Source organism: Muscardinus avellanarius (genome assembly GCF_963383645.1).
Source record: "Muscardinus avellanarius genome assembly, chromosome: 1".
NCBI classification, from domain to species: domain Eukaryota; kingdom Metazoa; phylum Chordata; class Mammalia; order Rodentia; family Gliridae; genus Muscardinus; species Muscardinus avellanarius.
In genome coordinates, this window is record NC_137786.1 from 176,397,143 (window position 1) to 176,419,075 (window position 21,933).

The window sequence follows — 21,933 nt, forward strand, 5'->3', positions numbered from 1 at the left end:
TTAATGAATTATGCTATATGCCCTCTGTTGGCTGAAATAGTTTACAAAGTGTTTTCACTCATTATATTCTTTTGATCCTTATAATAGCCTGTCATGATGTTATTGTTAATCAGAATTATTTTCAACATTATTCTGATTTTTTTTAGAAGAGGAAATTGAGATTGGCTCTGAAGTTTCTATGTTGGAGATCATGTTTTTAACTTTATATTAGTTGTACTGTATAAAAGGTTAAGCTTTTGAGACATTCTGTATTAACTTTAGCAAAAAACACTTTAGACCAAAATCTCCAACAGTTAGTTAAAATTATCATTTCTACCAGGTTATCACTAAAATATTTTTGGTCTCTTGTGTTGGATGGTAGACTTATTTATAAGTTTGAATAAGATTATGCTCCTTATGTTGCTCACCAAATAAAAATAAAAGATTTAGCATTTTAAAAGTAGATCTGAGTTGAATCTTATAGTTTGTACCAAAAAAAAAACTATGATAGAATTTATTACATCTTGGCTGGAAGAAAGTCTTTCCAAAATGCGGAAGCCACAAAAGAAAAGTTTGAGTAATATAACTACAAAAAAATAATAAAAGTCAACACAAGTGATAAAATAGGAAAAGTATTGCTATTCATTTGCTGTACGACTGAGTTTCTTTGTAAAGAGAAAGCTGTAAGTAACAAATCAAGAAGAAAAAGTTAATAGAAGGAATAAAGAAAATGTATATACATTTCCTATAAAAGGAAATGCAAATTATTCTTAATCATGTGAGAAGTACTCAATTTCACTCATAAAATAAGTAAATAAGATACATTCATTTCACCTTTTAGATTGACAAAGGTAAAATTTTTAATGCTGTCGTGTTGGCATAAATGTGAAGAAATGGCACTGTCATGTATTGCTGGTGGGACTATGTATTGATACAGGCTTTGGGAAGGACAGTTTGGTAAAATTCTGTTATTTTTTGTTCCAGTTATTCTGATTCCAGCAACAACCCTATGGGCATATTTACATATATATTTACATACATAGTATCACTCCATTGTTTTAATATTCTTCAGAAATTTATCTGTGCTAGGGTTCTCCTTATTCTGAGTTATCACCTCCTTTCTTTACCAGTTATGCTAAATACTGGTTAAAAAAATGGAACCAGCCAAAATTGTTAGTTGCAGTAAGCAGAAATCTACTCTGGCAGGTTTAATCAGAAAAGGATGTTTTTTTTTTTCTTTTTGTGGTACTGGGGAATTGAATATAGGGGCTTTTTACCTCTGAGCGATTTACCCCCAGCCCTTTTAGTTTTTGTTTTGAAACAAGGTTTTGCTAAGTTGTTGAGGCTGGTCTCCAGTTTGTGACCCTTCTGTCTCAGCTTCACAGGTACTAGGATTATAGGCATGTGCCACCATGCCTGGGCTTGGTGGGAAACACTTTAGCAACAGGATAAAAGAGCAAAGTCCACATGATATTCTTTGAAAGGGGTGTGTGTGTGTGTGTGTGTGTGTGTGTGTGTGTGTGTGTTACTGGGGATGGGACCCAGGGCATTCTACTGCCGAGCTACACCCCAGCCCTATTTTTATTCTTTATTTGGAAACAGAGTCTCACTGAGTTGCAAAGGACCTCAAAAGGCCTCACCAAGTACCTGAAGCTATCCATGAACTGTAATCCTCCTGTCTCAGCCTCCCAAATGCTGGGATTTCAAGCATGCACCACCACGCCCGGGTGTAATTCTTTGAAAGTTTTTCAAATGTCTTGTGACTTAGTGTATCATCATTATTTATTTATTTATTTCATGGTACTGGGGATTTAGGCCATAGACATTCTATCCCTGAGCAGTATTCTGGCCCTTTTTTTATTTTTTATTTGGAAACAGGGTCTTGCTAAGTTGCTGAGAGGCTTACTAAATTTCTGAGGCTGGCTGCAAATCTGTGATACTCCTATCTCAGCCTCCCAAGTACTAGGATTACAGGTGTGACCCACCATTCCTGGCTTTATCATCAATATTTTTAATCGTTCCTTGTTTGCTGAAAGGAATATATATTCTATTATCCAACATATATACATATATACTTAATTATATGTATATATGATCAAATTTGTTAATTTTGTTGTGCTTTTTTCATATTTTTACTAACTTTTGGCTTGCCTTTTCTGTTTATAATTGTGATATGTTAAAAGTTTTTTATCATAAACTGGGTGTGGTGGCAGATGCCCATAATCCTAGTATTTGGGAGGCTGAAACAAGAGGATCACAAGTTCAAGACCAAACTTGGTGAAACCCTGTTTAAAAAAAAAAAAAAGTTTGGATGGACCACCTGTGGGTTCAGTCTCCTGTATCACACACACCAAAAAATCTTACTATAATTTTGAATTAACTTTTCCTTAAGATAGTAAGAAAGATATTTTTAAAGGTGGGGGGGGTGACTACTGCAGTGGGTTTTGTAGTAGGAGTAATCATTATATAATTTCCTTCTTTATTCCTGTTAAAGCCTTTCTCCTTGCTTTGCTATGCACTATTATAATTTTTTATGTGATTTATATTGTCGGGGCAGCAGTAGGGCACAGACTTGGTTACTTTCTAGGAAATCTGGTTAAGAGTATTTTCTTTTCCTTTCCCTCCAGAGTTTATATTCAGAGCACCAACCAAATTAAGCAAGCCTGGGGAATTTCGTGAAGAATATGAATGCCTGAGAAAGGTATAGTATAGATACTGTCGTGACATTTCTTCTTTTTCTTTTTTTCCTTTTTGGTAGGGTATAAAGATTTATTTATTTATTTACTTACTTATTGTGGTGCTAGAAGTTGAACTCAGGTGTATGCTACCTCTGAGCTACACCTGTAGCCCTATTTTATTTTTTACTTGGGAACAGAGTCTCACTAAGTTGCTGATAGCCTTGCTAAGTTGCTGAGGCTATCCTCTAACTTGTGATTCTCCTGTCTCAGCCTCCTATGTACTGGGATTACAAGTATGTACCACCATGCCTGGCTAAAGATTTATTTTAAGCCAAGAAAAGATTGAAGACAAAATCAAACAGCTCCTTCTGCCCCCCATGGGGTCCCCAAAAGAGGGTAGTAACCCAGTATTTATTATTTATCTTCTTAAACGGAAACAGTGACATTCAAGATTTCTTATTGGGATTTAAATTCACTGAGTTTTTAAAAATTTGAAATGCAAAGTCTGTTTCTCTTTATACTACTTGATACCAGTCCAGTTAGATTTAGAACTACACTAGAAGTGAACTAACTTTCTTCCTTCCTTCCTTCCTTCCTTCCTTCCTTCCTTCCTTTCTCTTTCTTTCTTTTGTTTCTTTGTTTATTTTTAGAAGTGAACTTTTTTTGTGTGTGTGGTACTGAGGGTGGAACCGAGGGGCTTTTCTATCTCTAGGCTATACTCCCAGACCTATTTAATACTTTTTTTGGAAACAGGGTCTCACTGAGTTTCTGAGAGCCTCACTATGTACCTGAGGCTGGCTTCGAACCTGTGCCATCTTCCTGTCTCAGCCTCCCAAGTGCTGGGATTACAAACATGCGCCACCACACCTGGCAGAATTGAACTTTTTGGGGTTTTTTTTTTTGGTAGTACTGGGGGTGGAACCCAGGGGCTTTTTCTAACTCCGGTATATACTCCCAGACCTATTTTGTACTTTAGTTGGAAGCAGGGTCTCACTAAGTTACTGAGAGCCTCACTAAGTACCCGAGGCTAGCTCTGAACCTGTGTGATCCTCTTGTCTCAGCCTCCCAAGTGCAGGGATTATAAGCCTGCGTAGCCACCCCTGGCCTAGAAGTGAACTTTTAAGAACATCTTTTTAGTTATCTTTTAAAAAATGAAACTTTTCAAAATGTAGCTCATAGGGTCTTTCACGTTCCGACTGCAGTAACTAGCCACCAAAAAACGCATTGTTGACATCTTTAACAGGTACCTTTGCTGATAAATCCCTTGTATTATTTCCTTACCTTGCATGGTTACTTTAATTACTTGTAGCTAGTGTTATTTGTATTGCTTTCACTCTGTTAAGTACTCCAAAAGAATTGTAATGGAGGCCAGTAGGAGGGTACCAAAATAGTTTTCTAATTAGAACATTTTTACCATTGAGAAAGCTTTTAGCTGTATCCATACAATCTTTTTTTTTTCAAACTAATTTTGAATGATCTGCAGAAGACTTCAGAAAGTCTGAGAGTATGTTGCTAGATTTTTATCATTCCTTCCCAGTTCTCTCCCTGTACTACCACAGCTCACCATTCTGTATAATGAATTAGATATCTCTTTATTGTTTTATAAAAGCAAATATTTCATTTAATCTGAATCAGGAATTATAATAAAACAGGTGAGACAATAATGATATGGCATTTTCTACAATACCAAGTTGAAAAATCTATATTTATCAAGAACATGTTAGCCGAGCAGGGTGGTGCATGCCTGTAATCCTAGTATTTGGGAAGTTAAGAAAGAAAGATCACAGGTTCGAGGACAGGCTCAGAAATATAGTGAGACTCTTAGCAACCTAGCAAGACCCTGTTTCAAAACAAAAGTAAAAAGAACTGGGGATACCCCTGGATTCAATCCCTAGTGCAACAGACAAACAAAGCCATGAGCATGTTAAAAAGAAAAGATAGTGGAAAGCTGTGCTTCATTATCATAGATTCTTTGACATCCCCCCCACTGCCTCTCTCCAAGATACACCCCAGTCACTTTTATTTTTTATTTTGAAAGAGAGTCTTGCTAAATTGCTGAGGCTGGCCTCGAACCTGCAGTCCTCCCTCAGCCTTCCAAGTATTGAAATTACAGGCATGCACCACTATGCCCAGTTTATTATTACTAATTTGATATGTAGCATACTAATGCTTTATATATATTATATTATATAAATATATAATATATAAATATATATAAAGGATACTAATGCTTTTTATAGTATAATTTATTATTTTAGGTAACAGTAAATATTTTATAAAAACTACAAAAAGTTAACAAGAAATTTTATTCACTCAGTTTTAATTCTTTTTAAAGGTGTTAACTTAGCTGACTGTGGTGGCACACACCTGTAATCTCAGTACTTGGGAGGCTGAGACAAGAAGATCACAGGTTCAAGGCCAGACTCAGCAACTTAGCAAGACCCTGTTTCAAAATAAAAAATAGGTTTAGGCGTGTAGCTTAGAGGTAGAATGCCCCTACATTCAGTCCCCCGGTAACAAAAGAAATGTGTTAACTTCATTTAATAATGATAGCTTCTACTACCCATGAGATTTTGAGGAAAATCAAGCTGAGGTGAGTGGACTGCTATGGAATGGAAAGGATTCTTTTCAGACACTGAAACAGGCTCTAGGGACCTGGGAGGTGGCTTCTCAGTGTCCTTTCTAGCCAGAGACATTTGATTTTTATGCTTACTCAGGTTTCAATAAGTTTCTAAATTTTATGAGTTCAAGAATAGGTTTATATTTATGAATGCATTGAACCCTTTTTTTCCTTTTGAAAGTTGTAGCTAATTTTATCTTTTTTTTTTTTTTTGGTATTAAGGAGTAAACCTACAGGCATTCTACCTCTGAGCTAGAATTCCAACCTTATTTTATTTTATTTTATTAATTAATTTAATTTTTGGTGGTACTGGCGTTCCTGGAAGCCCTTCTACCTCCAGGCTACACTCCCAGACCTATTTTATATTTTTATTTGGTAACAGGGCCAGCAAGGCTGGCTTCGAACCAGCGCAATCCTCCTGTCTCCACCTCCCAAGCACAGGGGTTACAAGCGTGTGCCACCACGCCTGGCATTATTTTTTATTTTAAAACAGTGTCATACTAAGTTGCTGAGAGCCTCACTAAGTAGCTGAGGCTGGCTTTGAACCTGTGCGATCCTCCTGTCTCAGCCTTCCAGGTACTGGGATTACAGGTGTGCCTCACCATGCCTGGCTAATTTTTTTTTAACATAAGAAAAATAATGCAGAAATATGCAGAACAAAATTTGAAAGTCCTTTTTTACCTTTCTTCCCATTCTCTTCCCAAAGGTAACTACTATTACTAGTGAATATTTTAGACCTCTTATGTGCTTGTACAATCCAAACACACATTTAGTCTTCAGTATAAATGAGATTGTAATATTTATTTGTTTATTAATCAGATACTTCTTGTTCCCCTAATATGGGCCAGATGCTGGTGATACAGTGCTGAAAAAGCTATCCAAGTTTCTTAACCTCAAGGAGACTCTTTCTATGGGGGGAAGACAGACAAGAAATAAGCAAACAAATATTTAACATATAATAATAAATTAGGGGAAAAAGAGTTAGAGGGACTATGAGGGAAACTTGATGAGACACAAGAAGACAGTTTTATAAAGAGTGGTTTGGGAAGGTCTTTCAGAGGATCAGTATTTGAATTGAGACCTGAAAGAAGTGAGGAAGCAAATCAAATAAAGGTATGAAGAAAGAGCTTTCTAGGCAAAAAGAAGAGCGAGTGCAAAGCCCCGTTATATGTGGATCTGAAATGTCCCCACGGCTCATGTGTTGAAGGCTTGTTCCCCACTGCAGCGATGTGTAGAGGTGGGACTTTTGGGGAATGGTTGGCTCATGAGGCCTCTGACCTCCTCAGGGGATTAATCCATTTATAGTTTTATAATTTAATGGAGTTATTGGGAGGTGGTAGAAACTAGTTACAAAGTAGGACCTCCTTGAAAGAAGTAGGATACCATGAAGTTTATCCATGTCCCTGGCCCCTTCCTCCATCTCTGCTTTCTGGTCACCATGAGTTGAGCATTTCTGCTCCATGGCATGTGCCTCACCATTATGTCCTGCATCACCCCAAACCCATCATGAAGGGACCAAGTGACTATAGACTGAAACCTTTAGAACTGTGAGTCAAAATAAGTCATTCTGCCTTTAAGTTGCTTTTCTCAAGTGTTTTATCACAGCAACAGGAAGCTAACTAACACAGGTCCTAAGATAGAAACAAGTTCAGCTTGTTCAAGGGTCAAGAGTTTCAGGTGTCTGGAGCTGCATACAAGTGGAAGCAGAATGGTGGTAGGGGGATTGGAAGGAGATGAGGTAGGAGAGATGAAGTCAGGTCAAAGAAGGCTTAGTTGACTTAGTAAGGAGCCTAAATATATTTTGAGTGTGATGGGAAACAAGTAATATGATCTGACTTCTAATTTAAAAAGGTCTCAGGTTGCTTTGTGGGAAATAAAGTACAATGGGCCTAGGAGCCAGAAATTGTATTTACCATGAATAATGGAGCCCCCCAACTAATGACTAATAACATCATGCTGTATACCTTAAGCATACATAATACATTTATTTTAAAAATAAACAAATTAAGAGTTCAATTTTCTTCATATAACAAGAATATATGAAACAGGTAGTCCAGGGCTGATAAGACAGCTCCATGAAATCAGAGATTCACTTCTTTTATTTTTCTGTTTAGATGTCTTCAAGAGTGCCTGTCTTCTCATGGTATGAGATGGTTACCTTCTCTAGAATCACATGCAGACCCTAGGCAGAAGGGCACATGCCAGTTGAATTAGTTCTTTTTAAGAGCTTTCTGCAAAGCTCCCCTACCCAGTGACTTCACCTATATTTTACAGTACAGTGTCACAAACTCTTTCTTGCTTCTAGGGAGGCTGGGAAGTACGGTGTTCCAGCTAGCTAGGTACATCAACTTCCTGTTGAAGTTAGAGTTCTCTTAAAAGGGAGAAAAATAGACGCTGGAGTAGCTGAGATCACAGGTGTTTACCACCATGTCTAGCTTTGATCATTTAATTTTGAAAGCCTCATCTTTTAAGAGAAATGGTTTATGTAAGGATGTACAGCTGGTTCATGATAGAGCTAGATGTATTTTAAGATTTCTAGAGTTCTTGTGGCTATACTATTTGCTATTTTTTCCTCTTTCCTCTAAAATGTTATATAATCTTCAAAGAAATGCCCACTTTGGGCATATGAAGGCATGCTTCTTTCTAGAAACAGAAAATGGGTACAGAGTCTCCTATCTTTAATAACAGGTAAAGGCTAGGCGTGGTGGCACATGCTTGTATTCTCAGCATTTGGGAGGCTGAGACAGGAGGATCAGGGTTTATGGCCAGCCTCAGCTACTTAGTGAGGCCCTTTGCAACTCAGTGAGACCCTGTTTCAAAATAAAGAATTAAAAAAAGGGCTGGGAGTATAGCTCAGAAGTAGAATGCCCCTGGGTTCAATCCCCAGTACTGCAAAAAAAAAGAAGAACAGGTAAAATGTATGGTATCACAGACATGAAAAAACTCTGAAAGATTGAGTTTTAATCTTGACTACACAGGGGAAGAACAGTTAGCTAATAGGATGTTTAAAATCTAAGACTTTTAGATATGGTTGTTGTCTCTTTTTGCTATTTAGAACTACTCAGAAGAGGACAAACGACTTTACTAAGGAATATGCTTTGCAAAGTAAATAATATATTTGGGAATTTCAGAGTATTATCAAATTTAATTAAAGTAGCAAGTGATTCATGTTATAGCAGTGTTCTCTTTTGTGATTTTCATATTTATTACTGTATATTATTATAATTGTTTTCATGGTTTAAAGAATAATTTAAATAAAATCACTTTAATGCTTCTTGCAAGCCAAATTGGGAAAAGCAGCTGCAACTGCTTCTCTTATATAGAATAAAATATTTTGTTAAAGCCAGGCATGGTGTCTTACACCTGTAATCCTAATACTTGGGAGGCTAAGACAGGAGGGTTGCAGTTTAGAGTTTAGGGTCAGCCTCAGCAACTTAGAAAAAGCAAATAAAATAGGGCTGAGGGTATAGCTCAGAGCTAGAATGCCCCTGGGTTCAATCCCCAATACGCTCCCAATATGATTGATGAGGCATTTAATAATTTACAATAGCTTATTTTTCCCACTTAAAAAAGTAAGCTAAATTGTACAGTTCTGTGAATTTTAAACAACAACAACAAAAAAGTCACATTATAAAAAAAAAAAGGCTTAGGAAAATCACCAATATCTTGCTACCTTATAACCAGATTTTTTATTTTTTATTATTTTTAATTTAATTTTATTTTTTTTATTGGTGCACTGTATTCATACATCATAGTGGGATACAAACTTTTGTAGACATACATGCACACATTGCCCAGTCAGCCCCCACCCGATCCCCACCCCATTCTCTCCCCATCCCTCCTTCCCATGCTTGGCTTAGTGGTTGACATCTAGTATTATAGCAACTTATCCAAAATTAAAAATGATAATCTCACATAACAGTTTAATTTGTCTGATATCAAGCTTTTGATGACTTAAAGATAACATTTCAATATTTCTTTTTGCTTTATTTCTTACCAGAGAATATTTTTTTTTCTATTTTTTAGGTGAAACTATCATATATTTATATATTTATTTTTCAGAAAAAAAATCTATCCTAATATGGAATATGGATTCTAGATACCCAAAACGATCTTGAAAAAGAACAAAGCTAGAAGATATATATTTTCTAATTTCAAACCATATAAAGCTACAATAATTGAAACAGTGTAGTACTGTTCTAAAAGCAGATATATAAACCATTGGAGTTAAATACAAGCCTAGAGCTAAATTCTTCCCTATATTGTCAAGTTATTTTTGACAAGGTTTCCACGAACATTTGGTGGCGGAAATAATAATCTTTTAACTAGATATTGTTGAAAAATAATAATTACATGGAAAAGAATAAAATTGGACCCTTACCTAATCCCATATACAAGTATTAACTCAAAATAGATAAAAGACCAAAATATAAATCTTAAGACTATAAACTTTTAGAAGAAAATCTGGGTCATAAAACCTCACAACATTGAAATTGGCAGTGATTTCTTGGATATGATTTCAATGGCACAGGCAACAGAAGAGTATACAAACTCCCTAAAAAATAAAAAAAATTGTATATCCAAAGACAATGTAAACAGAGTTAAAAGTTACTAATAGAATTGGATAAAATATTTCCAAATGCTATATCTGAAGGTATATTAATATTCCAACTAGAAATCCAAAAAATTAACAATAAAGGCAAACAATACAATTTAGAGATAGGTAAAAGACTAACATAAATAATGAATCTCCACAGATAACCAATCTTAGTTGTCTGTTGTATGGAAAATCTTTTTTCTCTGCTTCTGGTGTGTGTTACCTATTTCTTCTTTGTAGTTAATCTCTTTGAGTATTTTCTCTAGCGCTGGTTTTGAAGACATAAATTCCTTCAGTTTCTGTTTGTCATGGAAGCTTCTTATTTTTCCATCTAATTTGATAGAAAGTTTTGCTGGGTAGGACATTTTTGGCTGGAAGTTGTTTTCTTTCAGAGTTTGGAATATGTTACTCCAAGCCCTTCTGGCTCTCATGACTTGGTTTGGGAAGTCTGGAGTGATTATAATTGGTTTGCCTCTGAATGTCACTTGGCCCTTTGTTTTTGTTGCCTTTAAGATTCTCTGCTTGGCTTCCACATTGGTCATTTTGACAATTATGTGGCGTGGGGATCCTCTTCTCCGATCCTGTCTAAAGGGAGTTCTATAAGTTTCCTGGACCTGTGTATCGACCTCTTGCTCTATGTTTGGAAAATTTTCTGCTATTACTTCCTTGAAGAGATTGTTGATCCCTTTAGTTTCACCTTCTTTTCCCTCCTCTATTCCAATTGCTCTTAGGTTAGCTCTCTTTAAATGGGCCCATATTTGCCTCCAAGGCCAGGTTAAGAGCCTGCCGAGGGGTTAGGCCGGTGCTGGGGCCAGCGAGGCCGGCATCGGAGCCTGCCGTGAGGCATGACCAGTGCTGGGGCCTCTGAGGCCGGGATCGGAGCCTGCCGAGGGGTTAGGCCGGTGCTGGGGCCAGTGAGGCCGGCATCGGAGCCTGCCTTGAGGCAAGGCCGGTACTGGGGCCTCCGAGGCCAGGATAAGAGCCTACCGAGGGGTTAGGCCGGTGCTGGGGCCAGTGAGGCCGGCATCGGAGCCTGCCATGAGGCATGACCAGTGCTGGGGCCTCCGAGGCCGGGATCGGAGCCTGCCGAGGGGTTAGGCCGGTGCTGGGGCCAGTGAGGCCGACATCGGAGCCTGCCTTGAGGCAAGGCCGGTACTGGGGCCTCGAGGCCAGGATAAGAGCCTGTCGAGGGGTTAGGCCGGTGCTGGGGCCAGCGAGGCTGGCATCGGAGCCTGCCGTGAGGCATGACCAGTGCTGGGGCCTCCGAGGCCGGGATTGGAGCCTGCCGAGGGGTTAGGCCGGTGCTGGGGCCAGTGAGGCCGGCATCAGAGCCTGCCTTGAGGCAAGGCCGGTACTGGGGCCTCGAGGCCAGAATAAGAGCCTGCCGAGGGGTTAGGCCGGTGCTGGGGCCAGCGAGGCCGGCATCGGGGCCTGCCGTGAGGCATGACCAGTGCTGGGGCCTCCGAGGCCGGGATCGGAGCCTGCCGAGGGGTTAGGCCGGTGCTGGGGCCAGTGAGGCCGGCATCGGAGCCTGCCTTGAGGCAAGGCCGGTACTGGGGCCTCCGAGGCCAGGATAAGAGCCTGCCGAGGGGTTAGGCCGGTGCTGGGGCCAGCGAGGCCGGCATCGGAGCCTGCCGTGAGGCATGGCCGGTGCTGGGGCCTCCGAGGCCGGGATTGGAGCCTGCCGAGGTGTTAGGCCGGTGCTGGGGCCAGTGAGGCCGGCATCGGAGCCTGCCGTGAGGCATGACCAGTGCTGGGGCCTCTGAGGCCGGGATTGGAGCCTGCCGAGGGGTTAGGCCGGTGCTGGGGCCAGTGAGGCCGGCATCGGAGCCTGCCTTGTGGCAAGGCCAGTACTGGGGCCTCCTAACCAGGGAACGGAACCCGCCGAGGGGTTAGGCCGGTGCTGGGGCCAACGAGGCCGGCATTGGAGCCTGCCGTGAGGCTAGGCCGGTGCTGGGGCCTCCGAGGCTTGGTATCCTGCCAAGGGGTTAGGCCGGTGCAGGGGCCAATGGCCAGCATCGGAGCCTGGCGTGAGGCAAGTTCACTCCTGCGGCCTCCAAGGCCGGGACCAAAGCCAGCTTAGGGGTTAGAACGGAGCAGGGGCCAGCGAGACCAGAACTGGGGCCTCCCATGAGGCAAGGCCGCTGCTTGAGCCAGCGAGGTCTGGATCATTCCACTGAGTAGCCAGGCCACTACTGGGACCATCAAGAGTGGGATCGGTACTTGCAACGCAGCATGCACAGAGAAATATCGCAGAAAATATGAATCAGACGCTTCTCTTAATCAGCAATAACTAGGAGGAAAAGGGCAACAGGAAGAGGTTGAGCTATAGAAAGGGCCCTATAGTGAAGCAACTAATGTGACCAATCAGAGGGTATGTAATACTGGAAGATGGAGCCTCTTTAAAACGCAGGAGGTACAGAAACAAATGTATCAAAGTAAATCACCAAAGAAGCGTGGGATGGAGGGAGGGGGAGGGAATGGGATGGGGGCTGGAGGAGGGCTAATTGTATGATGTGTGCTTGTATATCCTCTCAAGTCTTGTACTCCAATGTGATTGATATATGACTACAATGCACCAATTTAAAAAATAAATTAATAATAAAAAATAAATAAATAAATAAAAAATAAATAAATAAAAAAATGACAGGAAAAAAAAACCTTCAAAAAAAAAATGGGCCCATATTTCTTCAGTGTCAGATTCCTGCTGTCGGATTTTTTTTTCTAAATTAGAAACTATGCGTTCATTTTTGGAGTGGTCATCTTCTAGGAGCAAGATTCTATTTTCCATGTGGTCTAATCGGTTGTTTGTACTTTGAATTGAGGCCTTTACTTCATTGATTACATCCTTTATCTCGGGTCTCTCTGAATTCTTTTCGAAACACCTCTATTATTTCTGCAGTATTTTTCCTGATTTGATCTTCTAGAAATCTCTGAATTTCTGTTTTATCAGGTTCTGATGTTGTGGGGTTGTGGGTATTCACTGCTCCATTGTTATTTTTCTTTCCCATGATTTCGGAAGTTTGTGCCTTCTCTGGGTTCTTCCCTGGGTCACTACGATTTCACTTAAGGTGCTCTGGATCTCGAGTCTGTGGTATCTCAGTCACCACTACTCCTTTACTGGGTTGTATCGCAAAGTCTCCAACCCAGGGAGTCAATCGAGGCTGCTTTAGACCATGGGGGGTGCCAGGGTGGGCATTCTCCTGCATGGAGTTGTGACTATAGTGTGATATCTCTGCCACCGCCACTCCCCCACTGGGTCATGTCCCTTGGAGTCAGTACTGGGATTTCTCCTCTAGGGGCCTCAATTTGACTCACTGTTGTTGAGTGCACCGATGGAGCTGTAGTGGACTTCGTGAATTCGCTGCTGCTGTAGCTGGTGGCAATATGGCGCCGCTGCCATGCTCTCGGCCGTGAGGCTGGCGTATTTCTTCTCTGTTTTTGAGCTCCGCTCTGAGTCCCTGCAGGGTGCGCTGAGCTTTAGATGCTCCCTGCGCCGAAAAATCTGACGAATCCTGCCTGGCTGATCTGCAGTGGCTCACCTCGGCTCGCTGTCCGCCACTCCTCTCTGGAGCCTGGTGGGCTGTTGAGTTCATTGGTCTGGTGCCGTCCAGTGAAGTCGCCGCTGCCGCCAGCAGTATGGTGCTGCTGCTGTGTCCTCGGCTGTGAGGCCGGCGTATCTCCTCTCTGTCTCTGAGCTCTGTTCTGAGTTCCCCTCCTCCCTAGAGCCTGGTGCTAGAAGGAAAGATGGTGTCCACTCCGCTCTGCACCGTGGCTCCGGTCACAGCACTGTGGTCTGGTTTCTCTCTGGTGTCTTGTTTTTCCAGCCCTCTTTTTCTCTGTCTCTTGTAATTACCTTTTTTGTTTCTCTGCTGATGGTGTTTTCTGGCTATGAAAGGCGCTGATTTTGTGGTAATGGAGATTGGTTGTTAGCGGGGCTCGTAAGCCCCGCTTTTCTCCGTCGCCATCTTCCCGGAAGTCCTCCTTAAATCTTTTTCTCCTCTGAGTACTTTGAAGGCTGAGACAGGAGGATCACACGCTCAAGGTCAGCCTCAGCAATTTAGTAAGATCCTGTTTTAAAATTTACTTGAGCTGGGGATGTAGCTCAAAGGTACAGTATCCCTGGGTTAAATTCCCAGTACCCCCCCCAATACACCGTGTGTGTGTGTGTGTGTGTGTGTGTGTGTGTGTGTAATTTTTTTATAAAAATATATTTGTTTAAAGTGCTGGAGTGTGTGGGTATAGTTCAAAAGTAGATGTCCCTGGGTTCTATCTTCCTCCCCAAATATCCCCAAATAAAATAAATTTAGCATTTAAATTGACGAGTTTTCTAGAATTTAAAACAAAGAGCATAGTATCATAACTGTGATTTCTTTAAAAATTTTAAGAATCATAAAACCAAGTCAGTCACTTTGGTGCTCTTTATGTGATTGTTCAAGTAAAATTCACAGCTTTACTCTTGTATGTAGGAGATCATTTGCTACAATTTCAGGATACTGTGAAATAGAAGCTGAAAGATGTGAAGATCAATCAGTAATAGTCACTATTTAGACCCTATAGACAGGTCTAGTGCCTAATTAAGAGTCTAGGAATCAAACAGAGGATGTGAAGTATTGATTGTTTTAGATACAAAAGTCAGTTGAAAGCCGGGTGTGGTGGTGCACACTTATAATCCCAGCATTCGGGAGGCTGAGACCAGAAGATCATGGTTTGCAGACAGCCTCAGCTACTTAGTGAGGCCCTCTGCAACTCAGTGAGATCTAGTTTCAAAATAAAGAATAAAAAATAGGCAGGGGGTGTAGCTTGGAGTTTGAATGCCCCTAGGTTTCATCCCCAGACCTGCAAAAAAAAAAAAAAAAAAGTCAATTGAAATATTTTGATGCTGATTTGATTTTCTGACATGTCCATTATGTTTTAAAGCAGTGGCTCTGAAGCATAGACCACAACTCATTCTTACCAGTGTGTATTATACTCCTTTCATTACCCTCATATAAATTTAAAATAATAAAAAATATTTTCTACTAAAGAAAAAGCCCTAGAAATCAACAAAAATGTATTGTCTATTTAGTAGGTACTGTTTTATGAAACACGATTTGTTTTATTTCTCAAAAATATATTGAAAATTAACTTGAATCATCCCAGTGCTGTCCTTGTGAGGCTCCCTAGGTGTCTGAGGTTCCAGTTTGAGAACTCAACTATTGGCTTATCAAACATTGGCTCATTTCAGATGCATCTTTGTCCATTTTATTTGTCTATAACAAAATACCCAAGACTGGGTAATGTATAAAGAATAGAAATTTATTTGTTATAGTTTTGGAGGCTTGAGAGTCCAAGAGCATGATATTGGCATCTGCTTGTCATCTCGTGAGGACTTCTTGCTGCATTGTCACATGACCTGGACATCACGTGGTGTGGCAGAAAGCAGGCTAGTTCATATCCCTCTCCCTCTTCTTACAAGCCACTAGTGCTGTCAGGAGGACCCCCTTATGACCTCATCTAATCTTCATCTCCCAAAGGCCCTGCCTCCAAATACCACTAACATGAATTTGAGGATTATGTTTCCAGTTAATGGACTTTGGGGAAACACATTTAAACTATAGTGTAAAGAATTGCTTCATACCCAAAGAATATAAATAACTTACAGTTACTAAAGGAAAAAACCAAAAACCTACTTCATAAAAGAGGATTTCCAAACAGCCAATAAACTTAGGAAAAATTGTTTTTTATCTTTAGTTTTCAGAGATATGCAAATTAAAATTCATGTAATACCAACCCACTGGAATGGCTAAGTAGATAAATAGTTCTCATTTAGCAAAGCTGGGAACAACTGTCATTCTGCACTGGAGGGAGGGAGTGTGATTTGTACATACAGTTTGGAAAACTGTGACCGTATGGCTGTATCTTGTGTCTCATCAATTTCTCTTTTGGGCCTGTTTCATAGTGTACATATACCTGGATACATATTTAAGAATTGATTGTATCACCTTATTTGTAAATAGCTAAAAATTAGGCACTTTTATCAACAATAGAATAGTAAAATGTTTTTGTAGTCAAACAGTAGAATGCTGTAAAACAAAATGAGAAGAAACAAAACTACCATATGTACCTCCATGGATTAAATCTCACAAATAAAATATTGTGTGAAGGCAGATAGAGCTAGTAAAAATAAAATTTTATTTATGCAAAATTCAGAAATAGGTAAGATGATTTCAGAGTATTAGAAGGCAGAATCGTTACTTTTGGGTGAGGAGTAGTTTACAAAATCTATTGGTAATAACTATTTCTAGCTATGTGTGGTGGCTACATGAGTATATTTATTTTGTATAATTTCCCATGCTTTAAATTTATGCCTTTATACTTTGTGTGTATATTAATCTTTTATTTAATTTTTTGTAGTATAAGGAATTGAATCCAGGGGCATTCTGCCTGTGAGATACACCCCTGTTCCTATCGTTTATTTTGTTTACTTTTTAAAAATATACATTTATAGCCGGGCGTGGTGGCGCACACTTGTAATCCCCGCACTTGGGAGGCAGAGACAGGAGGATCGCGCAGGTTGGAAGCCAGCCACGTGTGCTGGCTTAGGAGACCCTGTTTCCAAATAAAAATGTAAAAATAGGTCTGGGTGTGTAGCCTGAAGGTAGAAGGGCTTCCAGGAGGATCACGCAGGTTCGAAGCCAGCCTCAGCTACTTAGTGAGGCTCTCAGCAACTTAGTCAGACCCTGTTTCCAAATAAAAAATATAAAAAGTGGGTCTGGGAGTATAGCCTGGAGGTAGAAAGCCTCTGGATTCCACCCCCAGTACCACCAAAAAGAATAATAATTAATAATAAAAAAATAATAATAATAAAAAGATGGTTACCGCCATTGTAAAAATAAATAAAATATACATTTATTGGTGCATTGTAATCTCATATTACATGTAGTTCAGAGTGAAAGGGACATAATGTGCACTCAGCACTTGGTGAGCTTCCGGCTTCCTCCTCATTCCTTTTACTTCCCCACACGTAATATTGAAATTGGCATTGATAATTTCACATATGTTTATTGTTTATTTTGAAACAGGTCTCACTAAATTTTGGAAGGCCTCACTAATTTATTGAGGCTAACCCTCCTGACTCAGCCTCCCAAGTACTTGTATTATAGGCACGGGCCTATAATATACAGCCTATATATATTTTTACTTTTAACAGTTTATTTTTATTTATTTGTTTATTTATTTACTTATTTATTTATTTATTATTTATTTGGTGGTACTGGGGATGGAACCCTTCTACCTCCGGGCTATACTCCTAGACCTGTTTTTTATATTTTTATTTGGAAACAGGGTCTCTTAAGCCAGCGAGGCTGGCTTCGAACCTTTGCGATCCTCCTGTCTTCGTCTCCCAAGCGCGGGGTTACAAGCGTGCGCCACCATGCCCGGCTAACAGTTTATTTTAAAAAATTAGCCAGAGAGAAAAGATGAGAGATTTGCGTGGAGAGAATAGATTAGAGAATGTTTTTAGTCTCTGTGACCTACCTTGGGAAGATAAATTCTAGTTCTATGGCCTATCTTGGGGAGAAAAAAAACAGTATCAGGTGAAAGGGAGGGGGGCAGGAGAAGGTCGGAGAGATTTTGCTTTCTGAGGACTAAATCATTTCATCATTCTAGTTACTTAGGAAATAGCAAGTGCTGTGAGAGCTACAAGCTAGAAAATATGGGCAGAAACACACGTGTGTGTAAACATATATATACACACACATACATATTCACATTTTATATTACATATATGTAGATCTCATAATATTACTTCCATGTAAACACCAACATAATTCATGGAAAGATTTAAATGTATGTCTAAGCTGGGCAAGGTGGTGCACGCTTCTAATCCCAGTACTTGGGAGGCTGAGACAGGAGGATCATAGGTTTGAGGACAGTTTCAGCAACAAGACCCTGCTTCAAAGTAAAAATAAAATAGTAAAATAGGGCTGGGGTAGAGTGCCTCTGGGCTCAATCCCTCGTCACACACACACACACACACACACACACACACACACACACACACACACACACGGTCTAGCCAGACTTGGTAGCATGTGCCCATAATCCTAGTACTTGAGAGGCTAAGACAGGAGGATGATCTCAGGTTCAAGGACAACCTCAACAACCTAGTAAGACCCTGTTTCACCCAAGTTTTTATTCCAAATCCCATGCTATTTTCATAATGCCATGCAACTTCCCCAAAAGGAGGAGCATATGCCTCTGCCTTAAATTTCTTTGTAGATCATGTATCTTGACCAATCATGTGAACACAGGAAAAGAGCATAAAAATATAGAACATTGAAACTGTAATAAGTTATTATTACTAGTGAAAACTAGGCCAGCTTCTCTGTTTTTCTGAGGTCATTTCTGCTCTTCTGGTCCAGTGCGATTATATCTGGCATGGAGAGTTTTAGGTTCAGCCTGTGTGTGTGTGTGCTCACATACGTGCATGTGCACGCATGTTCTTCATGAATAAACTTTGTTTTGTTTGATATTACTTAGGAATTCAGAGCAGAATTTGGGATATAGCTCAGTGGTGGAACTCTTGTCTAGCATGCACAAAATCCCTGGGTTAAAAAAAAAAATTCAGCTGGGCGTGGTGGTGCACGCTTGTAATCCCTGCTCTTGGGAGGCTGAGACAGGAGGATCGCACAGGTTCGAAGCCAGCCTCAGCTTTAGTGAGGCTCTCAGCAACTTAGACCCTGTTTCAAAATAAAAAATAAAATATAGGGCTTGGAGGTCAAATGCCCCTGGGTTCCATCCCCAGACCCGCAGAAAAAAAATTACTAAAAAATATTCAGAGGAGTTAAACTTTAAGCCATGAAGTACATGTTTTATAAAAACAAGTTTACATAAAAATCAAAAAGGCTATATATCTGATAAGAAAAAGTAAAATCTTAAAACTTTAAACTGCCATATGATCTATTTGTTCTAAAGATTAAGAGCTTACAAATCTAGAATTGCCCCAAATATTATCTGTGTATAATTCTTATTTTTTAGCTGAGAGAAGAAAAGATGCAAGAGGAAAAAATCTCTGAAGATCAGATCCACAAGTTGTTACCAGAGGACATAGAAACAGGGAAAAGGAAAATGGATGAACAGAAAAAAAGAGATGAGCCTGTAGTGCTGAAAACAAATCTGCAACATGTAAGTCGATCACCTTTTTGATGGGTATCTGCTTCAGAAATTAGTAATTAGCTCATTGACATGGATCTGAAAGGCCTATGTTAGTTAACTAAAAGACCAGCAGTAGTTATTGACTGTGCAGCTTTAGAGTAGAAAAGAACTTAGCTTCTACATGAGAGCTGGAAAAAAAAATTTTTTTGAATGGGACAGAGACCTGTGGAAAGATTAAGAACAGTGAGGGGAAAGAGTTGAGTGAGAGGGAAAACTTGCTATGGTTTACTACTTGTGGTAAGGTTTATATGTATATTATATATTTTTTTTGTGTGTGGTACTGGGGATGAAACCCAGAGGCATTGTACCTCTGAGCTACACCCCCAGCCCTATTTTTTAGTCCTCTTTTATGTTTGAAACAAGGTCTCACTGAGTTGCAAAGGGCCTCCCTAAGTACCTGAGGCTGTCCAAGAACTGCCATCCTCTAGTCTCCACCTCCTGAATGCAGGGATTACAAGTGTGTGCCACCACTCCCAGCTTCAGAATCTTTATAGTAAAGCAATATTTATTTTATCTTACTTTTTATGTGATACTAGAGATTGAACCCAGAGGCATTCTACCTTTAAACTACATCCCCAATCCAATTTTATTTGGAAACGATCTTGCTAGGTTGGTGAGAGTCTCACTACTTGCTGAGACTATCCTCAAACCTATGGTCCTCCTGTCTCAGCCTCCCAAGTACTGGGATTCCAGGTATGCACCATCATGCCTGGCATAATCTGCATTTTATATATCAAAAAACTGAGGCTCAAGAGCTGGGCGTGGTGGTGCACACTTGTAATCCCAGTATTTGGGAGGCAGAGACCAGGAGATTGTGATTTGCGGACAGCCTCAGCTACTTAACCAGGCCCTTTGCAATTCAGTGAGACCCTGTTTCAAAAAATAGGGCTAGGGCTTTAACTTGGAGGTAGAATGCCCCTGGGTTCCATCCTCAGGAAAGATAAAGCACCTAACCCACAGTAATAGTAATAGCCAATTAAAAGAGCTGGGATTGAATGAGAGAGAAAGGGGGAGGGAGGGAGAGAGAGAGAGAGAGAGAGAGAGAGAGAGAGAGAGAGAGAGAGAGAGAGAGAGTGTGTGTGTGTGTGTGTGTGTGTGTGTGTGTGTGTGTGTGTGTGTGTGTGTGTTATTGGCAATTGAACTCAGAGTCATTCTGCCTCAGAACTATACCCCAGCCCTTTTTTATTGTGAAACAGGGTCTCACTAAGTTGCTGAGGGCCTCACTAAGTTGTTGAGACTGGCCTTGAACCCACAATCCTCCTATCTCAACCTCTCAAGTACTGGGATTATAGGCATGTGCCACTGTACCTGGCTTGGAAAAGATTCTTATATCAAATCATACACAGCTTCTCTGTATGTTGTGTGTAAAAAGCAAATTTAAAAGACTTCAAGGGTGGTGCATTCCTGTAATCCCAGTACCTTGGGATGTTGAGAGAAGGAAGATCATGGGTTCACGACCAGCATTGGCAACTAAGCGAGGCCCTCTGTAACTTAGTGAGGCCCTTTATAACTTAGTGAGACCTTGTTTCAAAATAAAAAGCAAAACAGGGCTGGGGGTATAGCTTAGAAATAGAATGCCACTGGGTTCAGTCCTCTGTAAAGCACACATACACTTCAACTGTAAATTGAAAACCTCTAAAAAGGACTCCAAAGGGAAATGAAGATAAATGAATGATGAATGAGCATAGACAAGAAGGAAAAACTAACTGTAGGGGAATTTAGAAGCCTCTTCAGAGGAAGTTAACCTTTAAGATGATTCTGAAAGGCCAATGAGTATTTTATAGGCAGAGAATGGAATCAGGAAATTATAGGCAAAGGGAATCATATGTCCAAAAGCGTAGAGGTTTTAAAAGCTATGGTACAGCCAGGTGTGGTGGTGCACGCCTGTAATCCTAGTACTTGGGAGGCTGAGACAGCAGGACTGCAGGTTTGAAACGAGTCGTAGGAACTTAAACCCTTATCAACTTAGTGAGATAATTTTTGGTAGTATGGAGGGTATTCGAAGGAGGAAAACCTGAAGTAAGTGAGACTCAGTAGGTAGATGGCTGTGATTGAGGCAGAAGATGATGAGAATCTAAGTAAGGCAATGCTAGTAAGTATACCAGAACCAGCTTTAGCCACTTATTAACTCTATAATCCTAGACAAATTAACTATTCTCAGCTTGTTTGATATAAGTGAAAGAAAGAGACTGATCAGTGTTATTTAATGGGACCAAGGTAAAGAGTAAGCAAAGTAAATATTTAGATGTAACAGAGTACCTAAAACCTTTACACAACAAATGTTTTTATGACTGATGGTAAGGGAAGGAAAAGAAGCATAGCTAGCACTGAGGCTTTTTGGAGGAGTGGCTGGTGGGGCTTAGAGAAGAGAAATAATCAGTTTGAGTTTGGATATATTAAATTTGAGCTGCACTTGAGATTGAGATCTTTAGGGGCATTTGGAAACATATTAAAACTCCAAGGAAAGTGACTTAGAGAAAGAGAGCTCTGAAACTACAGCTAGGGTAGATTATGTGTGAACCCAAGTAGACTGTCTTGTCTCTCTTGTCTCTTTGCCAGTGTCCTGCACGTCTCTCAGACTCAGAGAATGAAGAACCCTCTCGAGGACAGATGATACAGACACATCGCTCGGCATTTGTTTCCAAGAATAACTCTTATTCCTTAGCTTTCCTGGCAGGGTAAGGAACTGATATTAAATTCAGTCAGAGTCCTTTCATCTGGGGGCCTGAGGCAAAAGGGACTGGAGGAGCAAAGGTATTTGTTGTAGCTACTAGAGGGGAGTTGGAAAGGGTAGAAAGAGGTAGGAACCGAGATTTCAAATATGAATTAGAAAGTGCTAAACTATGAGTGGTAGTACACGC

The 21,933-nt window shown here is 40.2% G+C and overlaps 1 protein-coding gene across 1 annotated transcript in view; it reads left to right on the top strand.

The window, feature by feature from the left end:
- The window catches only part of RNF169 (ring finger protein 169), a gene marked incomplete at its 3' end in the record, with an annotated part of 58,231 nt that overhangs the window by 26,810 nt on the left and 9,488 nt on the right, over positions 1–21,933 (top strand). Inside the window, exons 2-4 of the mRNA XM_080709430.1 lie at positions 2,607–2,680; positions 18,896–19,042; positions 21,632–21,750. Of these exons, the coding sequence (XP_080565556.1) occupies positions 2,607–2,680; positions 18,896–19,042; positions 21,632–21,750 (340 nt within the window). The remainder of the gene's footprint in view (positions 1–2,606; positions 2,681–18,895; positions 19,043–21,631; positions 21,751–21,933) is intronic.